The 20,831-nt window shown below is 35.6% G+C and overlaps 5 protein-coding genes across 5 annotated transcripts; 4 read left to right on the forward strand and 1 right to left on the reverse strand.

The window, feature by feature from the left end:
- The first annotated feature begins 289 nt into the window (after nucleotides 1-289).
- Nucleotides 290-5,906, forward strand: LOC110862429. The gene is made up of 9 exons (XM_022111624.2): nucleotides 290-492; nucleotides 561-780; nucleotides 1,088-1,595; nucleotides 1,655-1,685; nucleotides 1,752-1,943; nucleotides 3,498-3,705; nucleotides 4,441-4,978; nucleotides 5,409-5,439; nucleotides 5,504-5,906. The coding sequence occupies exons 1-9, from the start codon at nucleotides 396-398 to the stop codon at nucleotides 5,794-5,796; spliced, it is 2,118 nt and encodes a 705-aa protein (XP_021967316.1). The 5' UTR covers nucleotides 290-395; the 3' UTR covers nucleotides 5,797-5,906.
- Nucleotides 5,907-6,017: 111 nt separating this feature from the next.
- On the forward strand, nucleotides 6,018-7,496 carry LOC118433545 (venom carboxylesterase-6-like). Its single transcript, XM_035845545.1, has 2 exons — nucleotides 6,018-6,793; nucleotides 7,402-7,496. Exons 1-2 carry the CDS (start codon nucleotides 6,497-6,499, stop codon nucleotides 7,474-7,476), a joined length of 372 nt encoding a protein of 123 aa, XP_035701438.1. The 5' UTR covers nucleotides 6,018-6,496; the 3' UTR covers nucleotides 7,477-7,496.
- A 1,097-nt stretch (nucleotides 7,497-8,593) lies between these two features.
- LOC110862430 (carboxylesterase 1C) lies at nucleotides 8,594-12,678 on the forward strand. The gene is made up of 7 exons (XM_035845546.1): nucleotides 8,594-9,374; nucleotides 9,461-9,627; nucleotides 10,180-10,423; nucleotides 10,482-10,588; nucleotides 11,489-11,610; nucleotides 11,689-11,933; nucleotides 12,024-12,678. The coding sequence occupies exons 1-6, from the start codon at nucleotides 9,098-9,100 to the stop codon at nucleotides 11,768-11,770; spliced, it is 999 nt and encodes a 332-aa protein (XP_035701439.1). The 5' UTR covers nucleotides 8,594-9,097; the 3' UTR covers nucleotides 11,771-11,933; nucleotides 12,024-12,678.
- Nucleotides 12,679-13,661: 983 nt separating this feature from the next.
- On the forward strand, nucleotides 13,662-15,012 carry LOC110862427 (L-selectin). Its single transcript, XM_022111622.2, has 6 exons — nucleotides 13,662-13,819; nucleotides 13,893-14,071; nucleotides 14,204-14,336; nucleotides 14,401-14,459; nucleotides 14,525-14,590; nucleotides 14,858-15,012. The coding sequence occupies exons 1-6, from the start codon at nucleotides 13,741-13,743 to the stop codon at nucleotides 14,900-14,902; spliced, it is 561 nt and encodes a 186-aa protein (XP_021967314.1). The 5' UTR covers nucleotides 13,662-13,740; the 3' UTR covers nucleotides 14,903-15,012.
- LOC110862425 (alpha-amylase B) lies at nucleotides 14,979-17,523 on the reverse strand. Its single transcript, XM_022111621.2, has 9 exons — nucleotides 17,255-17,523; nucleotides 16,447-16,916; nucleotides 16,255-16,385; nucleotides 16,056-16,184; nucleotides 15,762-15,982; nucleotides 15,550-15,685; nucleotides 15,371-15,489; nucleotides 15,145-15,300; nucleotides 14,979-15,081 (listed from the first exon to the last, which is right to left on the reverse strand). Exons 1-9 carry the CDS (start codon nucleotides 17,435-17,437, stop codon nucleotides 15,070-15,072), a joined length of 1,557 nt encoding a protein of 518 aa, XP_021967313.1. The 5' UTR covers nucleotides 17,438-17,523; the 3' UTR covers nucleotides 14,979-15,069.
- Between the last annotated feature and the right edge of the window lie 3,308 nt (nucleotides 17,524-20,831).

Consider the following 20,831-nt stretch of genomic DNA (forward strand, 5'->3'; position numbering starts at 1 on the left):
ATTTGACAACTGCGTAATTTGCAAAGTTTAAATATACAAAATCAAACCAACGTTTCATCTGATAGTATTGGTAGTACAATAATTTAATTGCGCGACTTTGATCGCTGTGGGTATCTTAACTATCTTTTTTTATATGCAAGAGTGCTCAGTTATTGTGAGTTATTATGAGCGAGCAATGCTCTTATGAAAATGATTAAATACATACGGGAAATTTTCCAATTAAGATAACGCAGATTAGAAATCCTATGTACCTATATTCAACATGGGCCGGATGATTGAATTGATCACAAACCAAATTTATCTAAGGAGGAAAAGTGAATATAAATGTTGTTTATAAAGCCTCCTGTCTGGAATAATAATGTATTTGTCCAAATCAGCCATTCAATTCAAATAAGATGACAAATTTTAAGACAAAACTGCTTGTGATGGTATTTGCCGTCATACTTTTCTGTAGTATCTCAAGTGTAGACGCACTTATTCATGGGGTTGATTGTAAGTAAACTACATACATAATACGATCTATTTCAAACTTGAATTTACTTCGAATTACCATTTTTCAGCAACGCTGTCACGGCTGCAAAGAGCAATATCTTCGAGTTACGAAAAATTTCAGGCTGGAGAGTCCAACTATGATTTCGATAGAAATTTTGGAGACGGGGTTCGAATCTTGTTGGATGCGAATGACACAATTGACCTCCCCACAATTGGGATTTCACCATACTTTAAAATCAGTTGCACAGTTAGCAGATTAACAGAGCTATTTGGACCTACAACTATATGGTGAGCTTGATTATCGGTATTCATGGAACTAGGTTTTGTTATATTGGTACTTCAGTTTGTCATGGTTCAAATTGTAGTTTTAAAGATCATAGATCAAAGATCCTCTATCACACTCTTCCATCTTAAGTAATGCTGCGTAGACGTGAGTCGGGTCAAAAATTTTGAAAGCCCGACCGGCCAAAAATCTTAATCCAACCCGCCTGGTTCACCTTGATCGGGTTTAACCGGGTTCTGAGACCCGACTCATTTGTACTGCAGTGCTAGCTGTATGTAATATAACAACAGAAAACTTGCTTGTTTGTTTAAGGGCGAGTAAATTGCATGGCTTATCGGACATGGCGGACGACTTCAACATAAAGTTTATCAACAATGAAGGGGATTTTATTGCACATCTAGCCATCCAAATTCCCACATTTAATGCCGCTGGGGAGTACATGACGAATTTGACGCTTTTTCCTAAACATGCGCGAACACCGGATATGTATTTTCTAGGAAATAGTTCTTACAGCTCCTCCATTTCGTTTCTAGAATTCGGATTAGAAGTCGAGGGCAGAGCTTCTGCGTTCGAAAATATATTTATTAGAAATGTGAATCTTTCTTTCGACTATAAAGACTTTGATATCCAATTTTCTAATCTCACGTTACGATCCGCTACCAGCCAGCCGGGGGCAAGTTTTGAATGGTTCCGGCAAATCAATACATTCTCTGAAATTCCTAAATATTTCAAGTGGAATTGGGTGTTATTTCACACTACTCTCGATCTTTCAGCTGTAGCAAATGAAATTGGTCAATGTCTATTGCAAAATGTCTTCAGCGTAAGAAACAAACAAGTCAGGGTTTTGGTGCAAATTTAACGAAGTGTCGAATTTTTCAGGAATGCACGTTGATGGACCTATTGGTTTCAGGTTGGAATTAACATACTTATGTTGGGCAAATGAAATTAGGATGTTCACAAAGTAAAATTTTTTCAGCGGAATGCATGAAACTTAATATTGACGAGGAATGTTTAAGGATTGACATTCTCGACGTTTACTTTCCACTTCAACCAGGATCCAGCATTAAGGAAAATGACCAAAGAGCCAGGCGATCCTGTTCCGATGACTACACTTGTTGCTTCATTCCACCAACTTTCGGGGTGTCTACTTCAAACTCGAATCATTTGGGTAAGTGGAAAATTGATATACTCTCTATTCGCACACGGTAGAACTTATCACCGAGGGATAACATATACACAGGGGCTAAATCCTGCTCAGCCCCAAATGTCAACGCTCAGGTAATACAAATATTACCGATACCGGAGACAATTTCTTACCCTCAGAAGACAATTTGTTACTATAGTGTTACCACGCGGTAGAATTGCATAGTATCTCCGCCGGTAACAATTATGTCAAAAAATATCGAGAGTGTAGTCAACCTTGTATTGAATGTTCTTCTTCACGCCCGCCATTGCTGCATTTTCGGAAGACTTTGTAACTTCATTGCTAATTACCTTATACCTGAACCGAAATTTTCGTAAAGTTTCGACTGTTTCACAAAACTATGCAAATATGTCTTCCTGCAGCCCAAATTTTTTTATTGTGTGAAGATAAGAGTTGAATGTATTATCATTTTTCAACATCAAGCTGAATCTTTTGCTTATTTCTTCCATGATATTTGTTGCATGGTGGAATGGTCCAAGGTCGGTCCAAAAAATTAGATTTAGTATTTTATGATACCTCTTTATGAAAGGAATCAGGTATATCACACATTTCTGAAACTATTTAAACTGTGCGACCACACAGCCCTTGTGGAGTTAAGGGTCACAAACATCCCAAATTTGTCCCAACGCCTGCAAAATCGAGAATTTCTTGAGAAATATTTAATATTTTAATGCCTCGTCTGTTTTCACCTCAGATATATATTTTTCATAATAATATTACCCCCTCGGAATTTCTTTGACGATTGTCGATGTAGAAATCGTGGCCAATGTCCAACTTTTTTGGTGAAATTGTGCTGTAAAGCTTGGGAAGTCTTGACCTTCCGTATATTTTAATGCAGATTTTTTTGCATACATTTTGACCCAAAATTTATGGACTTTACAATGATACACGTAGTTTGTATTAATCATTGACTACGTGGTCGCATCAGGCATTGACTTGGCTTGAAACTTTCCAAAAATAATTTCAAGAGTTTTTAACTTTTGAGGGGTCGATATGATGGTTTTTTCTCATGGTGCTTTATTGAAGTTAATATTTTAGGATTCTCCATACTTTTTGTGTATGTCTTAATTTTTTCATGGCCACACCCTTCTCCATTGAAATTTAGTCAAGGCTTCTCTGGGACTTAGTGAATCAAATTCTGGTACTTGAGCAAAACTTATTTCCCGACTTCTTCACTTTGAAATCGTGTACGAAATTTATTTCCCATTGAAAGCTTATGAAATTTTTCCTGTACGGAGTATACCTATTTGAATGAAATTTTTCCTGTACGGAGTATACCTATTTGACTTTACCAAATGTTGTCATTATAAATATACACTGTAAAAAAAGTTGAGTAAAATTGCCACCAAAACACTGTTGGATAAAACTCGCCCGGGATTGCACAACTAATGAGCAAAAGTTGATAAATTTTACTCAATTTTGAGCAACGCTTATCCAAATTGTTGCTTTGGTGGCAATTTTGCTCAACCTTGAGTAAAATTGGGTGAATTTTTTTAGTGTGTATAATTGTTTACGCAGTCCATCAAGTAGCAGCCAAATTTGGAGATTTGATCCTATCGGGCGAAAAAATTTTTGGGCTGGGACGTCACAATAGTTCATCGCGTACAGTACATACCCCGACGAGAGGACCAGTCGTTGATCAAGTGCTGAGTCTTCCAGACGCTGAAGCTCAGGTCATGTGGAAAGCTTATAATAATGACGTGTTCGGCGGATTGTTCAGAACATGGTAGGATTATATTGAATTCATTTATTTATGTAGATATCCTAGAATTATTCCTGCGTGTATTCCATTTGCATATATATTTTTGACGCATTAGCGAGCGTTTATGCACATGGAACATGGAAAGCTGGGATCGTGAGATCTACATATGCAAATGAGGTGACTCGTAACAATAAATTTAGTGTATGCATCATATCGACTAACTACTTTTGAATTGGTACAAGGGGATTGTTTTAGGATCAATTTGATGCTATTAAGTAGTCATATTTGCAAGAGTTCATTCTTTATATTTTTTAAATTCGAAAAAAATTGTCTTCGAGACTTAATTACATAATTTTTAACGTAGTCAAGGGTGAAAATACGTTTTTTCAGTCGTTTGATATGTAAATACGTACATTGGTGAAGTTAGGAATATTTTTAGCTATATAAGTAGCCCGAAGTCCTGCCACATTGACCCCAATTGCAGATTTACATATATGAATAATACATATGCTTGACTTTCATTGAAAATGTAGGTGAATAACCTAAAATTATACTTCGAGTTGTTGAAAAAAACTGTTCGTAATTGCACCCACAAATTTACCCAACATTACGCGTAAACTCTAGAAATCCGATTGTTTCAAATGCAGAGTAAAATGACATCAAATTTGATACTCCACCTAATAATAATTTGTAGTATCAAATGAATCTCCACGCGGAAATGCTTGATATTGCCTGAATGGAGCGAAATTCTTGTTTCAGGGGATCTGAAGTTAGAGGACACCAGAATGGGAAGGAAAATTTAAGCACGGAATTTTTAGATCAAAATGGAACTTTCGTAGCGAATTATTCCGTCGAGTTCCCAGCTATTTACGTTAGTGGAAACTATGATTCTGACCTAACGCTGTACCCAGACGCCGGCCTGTTTCGGGATCAAGGAGAGTTGAGTTTGATTGGAGCAGGTCGATACAATTGGACTATGAAATCCGTCTGGATTAACGTTGAGGTATTCGGAAGGGCACCAATGACTGAAAAAATGTCAGTTTCAAACGTGGCTATCAGCTTAGGGATTGAACGCCTTCAAGAAAGGGAAGGTCTAAAATTTACCGCCTTGCACAATTTCTTAATTACATATGGCGGAAATTTAACGACTGATAAGCATCCAACCTATTGGGGGGAAGTAATCAATCATCGAGTAATTGAAGATTTCTTATTCCACGATAAGAATAATGAAATAAATGTTGCGTTCCCAGAAGTTGTAGGGAAGCAGTTGCAGTGTGCTTTGGACTACGCAGTTGGTGTAAGTATTATCTATTTGATAAGGATAAAGGTGCTTTTATCAGACCATCTATATTATAAGCTGGAAAGGTTTGTCTGCAACGGAAGTGAAAGTAATTTTCCGTGACGGAAGTAAACATGGAGAAAGTTTCACTTCCTCGCCAAGAGGCATTTCTAGCTAAGTAGAAAGTACGACACAATAATCGCATGCGAGTGCATTGAGGTGTCTGCAATAGGTCCAACTGGTGACCTGCGCAGCTGGATGTCTACCCCTATGGGTAGGAATCCTCCTCACATAATACATACATAAGTAGAAAGTAAAAAAATAATTCACTGGAACTATGAACAATCCTACTTAATGTTCGCGAAAATCAAATACGTAAGCTCTCGCCCGGCGGGAGACGGGCTTATACACTAGTTTAACCATAAAATGATTTGATTTAAAATTTTAGAATTGCAATATCTTGGACGTCGTGGTCTCTGGTAAGAATAAAATAAAATGTTCATATATTCTCATAATTCACATATTTTTTTAATACTACTTTAGGGGACTGTCTTCGAGTCGATCGAAATGACAATTGTTTCAGTGACTATGTGATGACTGTTCGACAGCCAACAACGTGGAGTACAGCGATGACGAGCGAACCTGAGACCGAATTTACCGAAGATGAAACACCGACCATGACCACACATCTTGCAACATCAACCACTGTGGCTGATACGACTTCCACAACAGAAGCGCCCGATACCCCGGACAGCGTAGTTCTACTTCTGAACCAAACCCAAATTTTATTAGATCAAGCTCAATTGCTCTTAAAGATAGTACAAGGACAAATGTGATCTTGAATTAGATTGGATTAGATTTAAATCTCAGATAAATCTTCCAATCATTTGTTAGAGACATTTTTAAAATGGAAAGAATAAACCAATTAATATAGTTTGATGTGCAATTCCTTCCGCCCCGCTATTATTTGATATTGGGCTTCTATTTATGCTCCAACTGATTAAGCTGAAACTTCTCAATTATTTTGAAGGTACCACCCACTAGCTGAAACCTTCACCATGCCGGTTTCTTTGGTAATATAATAATTGAAAACTTAGTAATACTTGTTGCATAAGCCATGACCAGTCTTAAAATTGGAATTGTTAATACGTGGTGACTCACTATGATATACATAATCAAATACGGAGAGCAAATCGTTATATCACATTTAAGTAAATTAAACTATGACAATATAATTATGATTTGTGATACATACATATGTATATGTATGTAGACAATGTAGAGTTGTGTTTGCCTAATCGCAGACAAATTAAAAATCTCACAACCAATTTTCAATAAGATTTATGAACCATGCACATTTTTATGACACAATAATACATACAATGGAGTATTTGTAACGTTAATGTCCAATTTGTTGTGGCAATGAGCAATTTTGTTTCTTCAAACTCGCTAATTACAATTTCGGCATTGAATTTTTAACTTCCAGCTATAGACACCTCGAAAGTTTTCTCAAAATTATCCATCTAATAGATCGAAATGTACAACAATATGTACGTCTTGATATTTTTCGTAATCAAACTTGTGCTTGCGGAGTGGGAAACCGTGGAGGTGCCAGAAGTGGGCACTATCCGGGGGTTAATTACTGAGGATATCGTCCAGTTTAAGGGTATCCGCTATGCAGAAGCACCACCCAGATTCCAACCTGTCAAAAGTTATAATCGTTACGATACGCCTGTGGATGCAAACAATGAGACATCCTGTTTTCAAGCTCCATCAAGTTTAATTCCTGTATTGGTAGAGGACTGTCTTGTGCTCAATATTTATAAACCAAAGGTAAATTTATAATAATTATCACTGGAATAAGTTTTTTTTTCTTAACCGCTTTTCATACTATAAATGATTGAAACTGTCAGACATTACATCACAGGAAACATTTTTAATACCAGAGAGGATTCAGTTCCACGCTATCATCATTTTAATTCCATCAGTGACTTTGTTATAAGTAATAGGCTGAGGAGCATTGTACAAATTTTATAATCGGCAGAGACTTGCTTGAAAAAATTATTGAAAAAATTAATGCAATTATCTACACTACAAAAATGTGTATTCAGAGTTTCCACTTCTCTTGTTTTCTGGCAAAGTGCAACGTGGGTGGAAAAATGTGAACAGTGTATTTGATTATGATTGCGTTTGAAGCAGAACTCGGAAGTTGATGACCATTCAGTAAAATTAACTGAATAAGCTGTAGCGACCGAGCTCATGTGTTAGGAACAATTTGGTGTACATTTATGGATGCTAACGCTTAACTTGTCCAACACCTAAGTTCCTTGTCATAATATAGATATACATATTAATTCTATTTTCAAATTTTGCTTGATATAAGCTACATATGTCAATATGCAATAGTATTGTTACACGCGTTTGCATTTTTGCATTTTCAGGGAAACTCTAGTGGACTTCGTCCCGTGTTGATCAAAATACACGGTAAGGGCCTCATCCATTATCAAAGATCGTAGTAGTTTTTTTGTAAATATGAATATATCGATCTTGAAGTAAGAAAAGTTTTTAAAAATTAGGAAAGTTGAAAAATACGCAAAATTGTGATACAGTTAACAATCATGATTTTTTTTAATAAATACATATTTTGCTAAAATGGTAGAAATTTTGGAGAAAATATCATGTTTTCTAAAAGCTAAAAATATTGAAAAATCTTGAAAAAATTTTCTCAATAGTGTGACGTACAACTAACCATAAATACCCTTGACACGTTTGAGCAGCATTGGGTTCAAATTGAAAATACCATAATTAAATAAGTGTCCGGCCTTTGTTCATTACTACATAATAGATTTGTTTGAACAGTAATGGGTCATAAAAATTTGAATAATAAATAAATTGGTTATGTGAGGAGTCAAATTAATAATGTTTTAAAAGTATGTAGTTGCCTAAATCGGGTGATTTCTCTAACAAAACTATGAATTCTGATTTCTGCTTGAAATTACATCATAATGATACAATTTCATTTCAGATAAATTCTAATTTTAAAATCTCAAATACTATTTAAACTAGATACAATGGGATTTATATATTCCATTGTATTTAGTTTACTATTTGACATCGGATCATGATTTTATTTAGGTAACTATTTTCCGTAATTAATAAAAACCAGGCCAAATATATAACTTATGGAAGGTCCAACGTACTTTTTAATTTGGTCCAAAAAGTATCCTTCTAGGGCAAATAATTTACAAAAATAAAAATTTTTGAAAGACCACTAAATTTACCCTATGTAGACCCTGACTGGTAATTTTAGAAATATATCTCAAGGAAAAGTTAAATACACTCCCAGAACAATTTATTTGTCACACTCACTATTAATTGGTATCTTTATAGTCCCAAAATTATTAACCATCAAAAACCATATCGATTTCTTAGCACATTAGTTTTAAACATATAATGCCTTCGAAATATCTGGAAAATTACGGGGAGACAAAAGTTCATCAATATCAAATTTTTAAATTTTCTCAATGCTGTTGTTTTAAGGTTTTACATAATTCGCATCCTCACAAAAGTATGCTGTATTTTTAATGAATAGTTTTATGATGAAATGCTATCGTCCAAAAAAATACATTGATTTATCATCCGAATAATGATAAATTAATTAAAATTTTGCCGAAGGCCATCAACGTAGCGTCCATCACACAGCAATTGGACACGTCTTTATTTCAAAAAATTATGAAACTTTATGGAGACTACAAAATCAACACAAAATTATTGTTTTTTTTGCGAAATTTGTGAAACCATATTTTGTGAATCTTCTCCCGACATTTTTTTTTGAGCTTCACAAATTTGCTAAGTATATGAAACGTAATGCAAAATGAGATGTCGTGTCGTGACTACGTCAAATATTTCGTTAATAACAAATCCGCTGACGCATTAACCCACATAACTGATGTACATGTAAGTTACTCTGATTAATAAAACAAGGGGCTCTTTCATACGGTGGTCCGGAAGTATGTTCACTGGGGACAGATTACTAGCAGAAAAGGATATAATCCTTGTTTCTATAAATTATAGACTAGGGATTTTCGGTAATTACTTAAATGCATGTCTTAACTAGTGATATAAGCAAATATATTGATGTTCACAAAATTACGCACCATATTAAATCACCTGGTAAATTTAGGATTCTTCACTTTCGAAACTGATCAATCACCCGGAAATCTTGGTCTCCTAGACCAGTTCTGGGCTTTAAAGTGGATCAAAGAGTTCATAATTCACTTTAATGGAAATCCCGATCTTATAACAATTTATGGACAAAGTGCAGGCGCGGCAAGTGTAGGGTATTTGATGGATAGCAAACTAACCCGTGGAAACGAAACTTACAAACTGTTTCACCGAGCCATAGCTTCCAGTGGTACGATAAGTATTTCTAATATGTTATTGTCATCAGCTAATCAATGTTATTGTGGATTTTGTAATAATGATCCTTCAACAACGCAGGAGATAATCTTGCAGGATGGACGATAAACCTGAGTGCGAAGGATCAAAGTCAACAATTCGTGGCAGCGTGTAATTGCTCAGATGGAACTGTCGACGAACAACTTATTTGTCTTCAAAAAATAAATTCTTCATCGATTTTTGACATTGCAAATAATATCAGTTTTTACGTAAGTGACAAAGCATTGTATATGTATAGCGATTGGGATTATTAATAAATTATTGTCACAAAAAGAGTAGCATAAAATTTGGCGTTAGCCTAGACTTGCAATTGAGGCCTCGACGGGCGCGATCAAACCAGTGAAAATCCTTCACAAATTTAATAAATGCATGTTTAGAAAATCACACCATGTACCAATGCTCAAATTTGGAGGAGGAATTTGCAACCGATCAGGAGAAAGTAAATTTGAAAAGTTAACAATTTGTCAACTGTAGGGCGCATGTTCTCCTCATTGGATGCAAATATATCCGCTAAACCTCAGCATTGGTGGATATTGTCATTCGAAAATTGCATAATAATTAAATTTGTGATGGATTGATACTAGTCTGGCCTAAATTGAGTCCATACATACGCTGGGAGACCTGGGTTGTTAATCTTAAAGCTGGGAAGTACAAAATTTGTGACTTTAATAAGTGAATTTGTGACCCACAAATGACTTTAGACTTTAGAGAAAATAATGGCGTAATATTGGTTCTCAAATAATCAAAAATCTTTTCTTCAGGGGGTGCCGTCAAATCAAGCGAACACCATAAGCCCTGAATTCGTTATGGTACCCATGCACCCACAGGAAGTGGATCCCGAGACGAGGAGTCGTGTACCACTACTCCTTGGAACAAATATGGATGACGGTAGCGTAATCTTTTCACGCTACTTCAATCAGTTTATCAAGCCTAATCGCTCTCACGAAGATCCAAAATTCTTGCAAAATAAATTTATCCAGAACATGTTGAATTCCAGCAATTTCGGTAATGTTAATTGAATAAAAATATGTAAAAATATGTCACTTTCAATTTTTCGTTCCAGGAATTTTGGACAAACCAATTGGGATGCATGAGACAGTTATTTCGTCATTCCTGAAGGAGGCGAGGATGGCCACCAAGTTCGCCGAAATGACCCCTTACGTCTCGAACGTAAGCAAATTTAATCATTTAGTTAATAATTATTAGTTGAGTTTTGTCATAATAACATTACGAAGAAGTCAACTGAAATACATCACGAGCATGTTTGTACAGTTATTTAAGTTTAAAACACTCACAAGGGACACTCACGACCTGTCGTTTGAGTCCAGGGTACCCACTATGTTTTTTAGAATCTACTAGGACCCCAGATGAAGGATCCATTCATATTTCCGTGTAAAACTCATATTTGGCGCCATGGCGTGGCGCCAAACTTAAAAATTTACATTTTCGACCAACTTCAAACCCTCATAACTTTTGCAGTTTATGTCGGATTTTCAAAATTTTATGCTTAAAATGATCACAAAAGTCGAAATTTTTGACAAAAAATAAAAATAAAAAATTTCTAATTTTTGCAATATTTTTAGGATTTTTTCGACGAACCCCCATTTCGAAGAAAATTACGAAATTTTGCGAAAAGTTAAAAGCGATAATTTTAGAAAAAATTTCATGGAATAAGAAAGTTGAACTCTCTGTCATGATTTTTGCCAAAAATTTTGAAAATCCGTCCACAATTTCAAAAGTTATGGCGGTTTCAAAAATAAAAACATTCAATTTTGGCGAATTTGGCGCCACGCCACGTCGCCAAATATGAGTTTTACAAGGAAATATGAATGAATCCTTCATCTGGGGTCCTAGTAGATTCTAAAAAACATGGTGGGTACCCTGGACTCAAACGACAGGTCGTGAGTGTCCCTTGTCAGCTAAGCAATATTTATATGGTTGAGCAGGCCAAGGGTTTTTATTTAAAAAAAATAACTACGAATAATTTTATGAAGTTATAGTTTACGGGGGTACAAACACATACATGCGTACATCAATTAAGATTTAACCCCATCCAAACTTGTTTTGCAGATCTTTTCTACTTACTACTTCAAAGCTCCGGCTTTACATAAAGCGATGTCGCACGCAAAAGAAATAGGTGGGGTGAGGTTGCCCACATACCTGTATCACTTCGAATTTTACAATGCAAATCGGTATGTCTAAACTTATTCGAGCAATACATAACCAATCTGAATTTTTTTTAAATGCATGCAAATTAAATTAATGTACAGAAATCGGTCTTACTATGTGGACATGGGTGGTGCTGAAGAAATTCCGCCAGGCAAGTTTGGGATTTTACTTATGTATTTTTAAAACTTCAAGGTGAGTTTGTGTTTATTTTCTTCCGTGTTAAAGGTGTCGCTCACGGGGACGAGCTTCATTATCTGTTCAAATTTGACGACCAGCCGTACAACGATACCGAAAAGGCTATAAGTTCGAAGATGATCGGGATCTTTTATTCGTTTATGCGCTTCGGGTTAGGAATTCCAAATTTCCTAATCAACATTTCCAGACTTTAGCCTAATATTCTGGGCTAGTCATTTATGTTTTACTTTATTTCTTACAGCATACCATCAGGATGGACGAAAACCAAGGCTCCGCATTGGCCTGAAGTAACGGAGGATTCATTTCCGTACCTACGAATCGACATTAACGATACATTGGGGGCCCATTATGGTAGCACCTTTCACTGCCAACACGGGCAAGATGTTGGAAAATGAGAAAATTAAATAATGTATAACAATATCTCAGAAAAGCATGAAATCTCATCGAAGCTAATCCAAATAATAAATAAATTTACAGTGCAGAATTTTTACAAGTTCTAGTTCTAGTTCTCGGTATAGCAAAACTAAAATTTAAAATATTTTACATACAGTTGATCGGCACTGAAACAAAAATTTCTCCATCGTTTTTTTAATTTTCCACAAGGCAACATTTCAAAATATCCTTAATTTTTGACGTTGAACTAAAATTTTCCATGAGACATTATGTGCCGAAACGTGGCCCTTGCTGTATTACGTGCTTTTATCAGGTTTGTTTTTCAAAATTATTTATGCACCCGGAACTACTTATATGTAGTAAAGCGACCAAGAGCAAAAATTCTGCACTCTAACTAGTACCAATTTTGGAAATCGCACCACGCTTTGCTAAAATTTCTCGTTTATATCGGATGTATTATTATTGGTTATTGACTTAAAAGAAAAACAATATTTTTCTATTAATTTCTTGCTGTGTACATGAACTTTATTTGACAAAAAATGATCAAAGAGATTAAATTAATAATTACTTTAACGGCAATTATTTAAATACATACATGTTTACTTTGCAATTCTTTCAAAACTTGTAGTTATATTAATTGAATTTGCTTTGTTAAAATTATTAAGATTTGATTTTGTGTTTGTGATATTTTGCACATCATATGGCAAAATTAATAAATTCACAATACATGAAATCATTCTTCCTCCCTCTTCCATTTTAAAATTACTTACATGCATATTATACAATTAAATATGACTTAAGTTGCGATATTTTTATGTAGGTAAATAGTATACATAGTGTAAATAGCTCACTAAATATAATCATAGTAATTTATTGAGTAAATAATGTGGTGGCTACGTCTGATGACAATTCATTCAGTGATGAAGGAAGTAGGTCCAGCTCGAATTATTATCATGCATTATGATTCCAACTTTGAGTTTAATTCTTGCATAGAAATTAACACAAAAAATGCTGCAACTCTAAAAACATGCATCATCATAGACTCTACCATCAATTTCTGAGTAAGTGTTTATCCGCAAATATTAATCCTAATTCCAATTACCACTTAATACAAACATACACAATTCTAAGTGCATATAAAAATAGTTTCCGTTCCCTTGAAACAGAAATTTAAATAAATACATAAATGAGCCAATACCACTTTCGCTTTTCCAATCCCTTCCTCGCCCAAAGAGCTAATTATTCCTCGTTGTATTGCACAATTTGTTACTCTTACTCCTACGACTTCGTAACTCATTCTATATCAAAAATGAAGAAGAAGTCGTAAAAATTCCCCCCTGACACAGTCTGACAACGCACAAACAGAATGGTTAGATTGCAGATTACAACATCAAAGGCAAGTATGTAAACCAACAATACACGGTCAAGTTAGAGTGCAGAGATTGCATTATAATTTATGACGTGTAATGTGATTCAGACAAAAAAACGAGCATGCAATCTTCTTAAAGTTACTCGTTATCCCGTCGCAGGACAAGTAACAACGCCTTCACAGCCAACTTGACAAAATGCTGAAACTAATAATATTTGGAGTCGTTACTCTCCTGTCCAGCATTATTCCTGCCGTTTTTGGCCAGCAGTGCAGTGGTAAGGATTGCAATTTAAAGTTTTAAAACCAGATTTTTTTAGTAATTTTGTCCCAATTGTTTTTCCACAAAAGTTGGGAGGACGCTACAGTACCGTGATCCTCGTGGGGTCACGCATAATTATTTATTCTCATGGGAAAATCCACCCACTGCAAGTTTGGAGTTGGATTGGGACGGTGCTAACTCAGTTTGCAGGAGACATTGCATGAACCTGGTCAGTTTGGAGTCTGCTGCGGAAAATACGTTTGTGAAGGTGAGATGATTGAAAAGGTGATTTTTAAGGGCACATGGGATCGTCGTGGGAACAATTACTTGTAATAAGTTTGACCGATTAGTGTGAAAGGTGATTGAAAATTCTGACTCGAGTAACTTTTGGTTTCCATAGCAACACATCTCGTCTGGGAGGAAGCGTTACATTTGGACGAGCGGAAGGAAAACGGGACAAAGTTGGACCTGGACAGGGTCCGGTGTTGGTATTGGATTGGATAGAAGGCGTTCCGACTGGAGTCACACGGGAGGTAATGTAATCTAAATATTGACCCAATTTTAAAAAAAGCTATGTAATTTTTCGTTAATCGTCAGGTGCGGGAATACCACAGCCGGATAATAGAGAAAATAATCCGAGATTAGAGGGATATAATGTGAGATGAAGTTATTTGGTGACTAAAAATGCAGGAAAAATTATTCTCATAAATTTATGTTTCAGGGCATCGAGGAATCGTGTCTGGCAATATTTAACAACTTTTATAACGATGGGTTGAAGTGGCACGACGTAAGTTGACAATAGTTATAACTGATTTATGGAAGCATTAGTCATATTCGAAGCTGACCAGTAGCCACTGTTATTTTGAAAATTTTCAAGGAACACGTTTTCAAATTTTAATTCAAAATTTAAAAGTACAATTATGTCCTTGTTATTTTTGTCCCAGCTTTTTACAATTCTAGATGATCAAGTTCTTTTCCTATATTTTATGATGAGATGACACCTACATATGTAAATTATATTGAGTATGATTTAATTCGAAATTACATTCCACAGGTTGCGTGCTACCATAAGAAGCCGTTTGTTTGTGAAAGCCGATAGTTCAGAGCTTCATGAAGGTATTAAATATAGGCTAAAATTATTTTGCTTATGATCTTAATGACAATAAGATCGCCAATAAATTTAATAAATTTTTATTAAATTAGAGCTTACATATATTAAACCCATTATTTTATTTGTAATGTAAGATACCATTCCTACTTTGTTGCCTATAATTTAGCCTGAAATAAAATATGTATACTGTTAGCTCTCCATTTTAATAACTAATTCTCTGGAATTATTACCTCTGCATGCAACGCGATCATTGGATCTTCGTCAAGATTTGAAATATAAATGTCTGCGTATCCAAATGAAGCGACAACTACGGATTTTCCTGTACACGTCCCATTCTCCAGGTTGCCTGATATCACGTCACAGTACGTTCCTTGGGGGAGACAAGTCTGGAAAGTGGATGAAAATAAATGTTAAGCACATCCAAATTAAATTTAAACTGATTAAAATCCTTAATACCTGCACAAAGGTTCGTCTCATTTCGAAATCGTCATTGTTGATTGCGATGAATCCTTTGTCACCACGACAAAATGTGATTTGATTGCTCATATTATCAGTCCAGTCATTCAACCCAGTTCCTGATAAAAAAACAGGAATTAATTACCAAGACAAATTTAAAATCTGAGTTTTTACCGTACCTTCGACAACATTTCGGAATTTGACCATATTGTAAATCTGACGCCATCTGTGTTCACAAATCCATCCTCCACTACAGGTCATATCCTCATTGACAGGAACGTCGTCCGTGGCTCCGTCCGTGTTTGGGGGTCCAATCTAAACAAATAATATCATTACTTGGTCAAGATTGCTTAAGTAGTTGTAAATCTGCATAACATGATTTTTTACCCACCCAGTTAGCCTCGTATGGCTCCCATCCATACGAGGACATCACTCTGGTCACACCGTATGGATGGGCTAGCATAAAAGCTTGAGCCATTTTGTACAACCTGAAGTCACGGAAGGTCAGAATATCCGCCCCACCAGCTCCATGGCCTCGTTGATTGTCGTGATTGTCAATAAATGCTAAAGCATTGTTGGAAGGATATAATCCCCATCCTGTTTCGCCAGGACCTACACAAATGCATAACGACAAGTGAAATATGGCGACAAGTACTGATAAGGCGAGACGAGCAATGGAACTTACCCCAATTGACGAGATATGCCAACTTCTCGTCACCAACTTTTCGGAATACTCGGCCTAAATGTGCCCCATATTTGAACTCTGTTACTCGCCCAATACTAAAATATTCCGAGCCTGGAATTGGCTCATTTCCTGTTCAAATGTAATAATTCCATGTTCATAGTTAGAAAAGGATCTGTTATAAGTGATGAAGTTTTCATACCCAGATCGATAACTTCTTGGACAATGAATGGCTTTTTAAAGGCTGGGAAGCCATGCTCTGTCGGGAGATAGTGTAACCCACCCAAGATGAGAGTCATATCCTCTGGCCACATGTGTTTGGAAGCATCAACTCTGCAAAATTAATATAATTTAGGACACTCTTTCAAAATAAATAACTACTAAAAATGTGTACCTAAATCCTGCCACGCCCAAGTCGACCAATTTATTGAGATACTCCAAAATCTTTACACGCGGATACTCCGAGCCCAATTTCAAATCACGGAGAAATACAAGTTCGCAATTCCTGACTTCAATCGGATTACTGTAGTCGGAAACATTTCCGATGGGATTAGGGCAGTCGCCTTCGCCTATTCCGATTCCATTAAAATCGAGGACACCGTAAGGCACGCCGGGGTAGTCTTTATTCGGACCGGAGAAAGTACTGCCGCCCGTCCCGACGCCTTCAAAGAAGGCACCCGTCATGTGGTTGATCACGGCGTCCACGTAAATTCGGACACCCACGGCGTTACAGCGACGAACCATGTCGGCAAACTCGGTTTCGTTACCGGATCGTGTCTCCAATTTGTACGAAACGGGTTGGTATCTCTCGTACCAAGGGCGAAATGGATCGTTGATCACTGCATTTTCATTGGGAGGTGACACCTATAAATGTGTAAATTAATTTTTTATTTTGAGTAAATTTAGTCGGAAGGATAACTATAAAGTAAATTCTCAAGTTCATAAATTGTTAATTTTTTTACAAGTTATTTGATAAAATTTTGCAAAGTTGCATAAACTTAGCTTTGATTTGCAAACTTATTTTATATGCTAATTTGAGCAATTTTTACAAACTTGCATAAAATATGTAGTAATATAAGTTTACTGGTTTTACGAAGTTTGCAAAAGTAGAAAAGCCTAGAGATGAGTGAATTGGATACGTGTTTAAAATTTTACGAGGTTTGGAGAAAAATACTAATTGTAAAGATTAAATATTTTTTCACCTGCACGCCACCGTAGCCGAAAGGGCCGAGGAATCTTTCACATTCGTCGGCAATATTTGACCATTTCCACTCAAAAAGATGGACCATGGTGTGACGACCTGGGACCATATTGGTCTCCCATTGTCCCATGGCTGGCGTTGAGAGAAAAGCTCCCAAAACCAGTAATGCAATTGGTTTGATCATTTTATGAGAGAATAATTTTTAAAGGTGACTCTATTTTTAGGAAAATGATTAAACTGATTGATTTTGTGTGGAGAAACGCCGTCTTTTATACCCCACAGAGATGGTGAAAACGTTAAATCAAGCTTCATTTGACTCTGTGGTAGGATTGATAAGCTTGAAAAATAATTGAATGAGATAAGCTTCATGTTTCGATTTGTTTGTTATATTTGAATAACATCGGAGACGTAATGGATTTGTCAAATATCTATCGATGACAATGCATTAAGTTATATAATTTTTTCTATTTCGTCACTGACGAATCGTCAGTGCATGTTGGTCCGGGTGGAAAATAACCAATTGAGAATCAATTACATATCATGTTAATCGTCGTGAAGTATGTAGGCCGTGATGTAATAAATAAATCATATGTACATGATAAACTCAATGACGAAGTGCAGTCCAGTGAGATAAAGTGTTTGGTCAACGTTTTTTGTGTCAAAATTGGTTTGTACTTTAAGGTGCAGATGTATTTCGGATGAAGCTGTCATACGACCTGAACTTTCAATATTTCCAAATTCTGAAATGTATATTTACATATTTACTTTCTAAATATTTAAGTGCATGAATAGCTTGGCTTGGATTTTTTTACAAATTCATATGCCAATCTATTGTAGATATCCGGACACTTCATTCTCCACATTTCATTCACTCTATTCTTCGATCTTGTGACTGGGTTTGATTTGAAAACTTCTGTTCCTTCATTCATATTGAAATACTCTTATTCATGCATAATTACAACAAATGCAAAGTAAGATGAAGTCATAAAACCGCTAACGTTTGTACTTCTTAAGTGTGGACTATTGTACGTCTACAGACAAAGAAATTCATTGCTCGAGGATCACAATTATTTCCAGTACAAAATTTGTAAAATTTAATTATTATATGAAATTTTAACTTGGATCACGCAAGTGGTCTGGCAAGCGAAACGTAGTAAAATATAATGTCACTATGTACAACATAACCCTTAATATTTAATTAGCTAAGGCAACGTTTTGTTTAAAATTTAGATGTCGAGGAACAAATGCATGTAACTTGAGTTAATTGTGTATTTGACCGGTACAGATATCATATTTCCAACTTGCTTTACTTTAGTGATTTAGTTATCTAAAGAAATATTCACATTAACTTTAGGACGAACTTACTTATTAAATTGCATATGCCAACTTATTCGAAGTCGTTACATGAATGTACATAAATATTTGTATCAGGGAATTATTTTCGATCGTTCAGTCTTACTAAATCTGTGACGAAGTCAAGATTACATACATGTATATTACATGCATAACCTGATTTGGCTATAAAATTTCCGAAAATTAGTCATAAATGCAGCAAATGTTTTGCATTGCGCAACACAGCATTTTTCGTAATTAAATTTTGCAAAAAGAGGTTAAATATTAATTTAAATAACAATTTTTTTAAGTATTAACATCAAAATTTAAATAGTGATACATGATTTAGTGCAGAACGATGGATGAAGAAACTGCAAATTCAAGCCCGTCCAGAGGAAATAGCGTCGTCGCAACTTTGATTGGCTTCGTTATCATTATCATCATCTTCCTGGTGATAGCTGCGCTTGTGGCAACGCTGATGGTTCTGAAGTTCAACTCTGATAATTACTATCCAATCCCCTTGAATGCCACGGAACACGTGGAATTTCGGTTTTCACCAGGTAAAAATAACTTCTGGACTAAAAGTAAGTAAATGTTTCTCGTACATGCAAATTTCTAACTGGAAATTCCCTAATTACTTTTGCAGGAAATTTCGGATTCACGTTTTACCAGTAAATAAGTAATTGCGTATTTACTCACCAAGGAGCTACTCCAGTAGCCCTTATTTTTTTTATACATAATGTGAACAATACTAATTTAGATATTTAAATATTGGGGTCTAAAATTCTATACTAATATTCCATAGCTTGCTTAATCTGAAAAATGAAAAAAACGTGATGTACATACGTACGAAATAAATAAGTCTGTAAGTATATATTTGAAATATTTCGGAGTATTATTATTTTCGGAGTATATGTATGTAATATGTATGTAGGTAGAAGATTCATAAATGTCTTTTTCTGCATTTCTCAATAAGCTTGTCACAACTTTTGACTCACAAGTAAATTCGGTCTACTTATGTACTTTCATCCCTAGTAGTGAGTCGGATAAAGAGGTGGTAAGGTAATAATACGCAGTGAAGGGGACGTGGAAATAGAAATCAGATCATGTGCATACATTGGTTTGATGAGCTAAAGATCTGTTGGGAAGGCGGTAAAATAAATATGACAATTTTTTTTCATACTCAAAATAGAAATTTTCATGAAAACTGAAAACCTGAAGAGCACTCAACGCGCTATACATATTTAGATTATTTACAATCCATAACGGATTATTTCATTCATTAAAAAAATATTTCTTAATCTCGTAAATACGTCCACTCTCCCCCCGTGTCTAATTATTGTCCAGTCCGACACAATGTATTGTCGCCGTGTCAAGTACCCCACTTTGATTTCTCTTCCCATTACGTGGACAATACCATTGAATTTTAGAATTGTGCACATTTCTGCATCACACAGTTCGAGTTAATGAGAAATTATGTGACCAAATTGAAGCCACTCTTGACATTTATTATCTACTTACGAGTGGACGAAAGTTGCATTATGCAAGTCCAGCTAGACAATTATCATGAACCTGAACGAATTTGATTTGATTCGACTTGGTCAAACGTATCCCCTCTTGAGTTGCATCAATCAGCCAGCATCCCTCATTCCGGGTTGGAAGGGATGCCGCTGTGGGTGAAAACCAGTCCCATTTTTTGCACTCATAACTTTCAGAAGGGTCCTCTTCCGTCGGTGGGAAACTGCATCCTTGTCGCGTAGCGGAACCGGTTCTCACTTTTCCCGGACTTTGGATACCAGCAATTCTGTCCAGGGCAAGTTTACGAGTGTGAAGCTGACACAATGTGACAATGTCGTCCTTCTCGATTTGATGTTGCTGCTGCTGATTGATGATGGACCAACTCACATCGTTAAAGAGCTCGTCACGGTATGGAAAACTATTCAAACACTCGAACCTGACTAAATTGTGCAGTTTTGTGACAATTGTTTATGTAGAATGAAGAGATTTTTATGAAGCTGGTCCATTTTTAATATATGAATTGACATGAATTAATTTTAAATATTGTATGAATTACGAATTTTGAAGTGGTTGGCGTGAATAATCAATTCCTTACTGTTCACACGTTGCCATATTTTTGTATAAAAATAGGGAAATAAAATATTGTTAAAGTTAGTGAGAATACGACCATATTTAGCTTCAATCTGTTGTTTTTCTAGTGAAACTTCTTTGTCTGTTTATTTTTATGC

The sequence above is a fragment of the Folsomia candida genome, unplaced genomic scaffold (genome assembly GCF_002217175.1).
Source record: "Folsomia candida strain VU population unplaced genomic scaffold, ASM221717v1 Fcan01_Sc057, whole genome shotgun sequence".
NCBI classification, from domain to species: domain Eukaryota; kingdom Metazoa; phylum Arthropoda; class Collembola; order Entomobryomorpha; family Isotomidae; genus Folsomia; species Folsomia candida.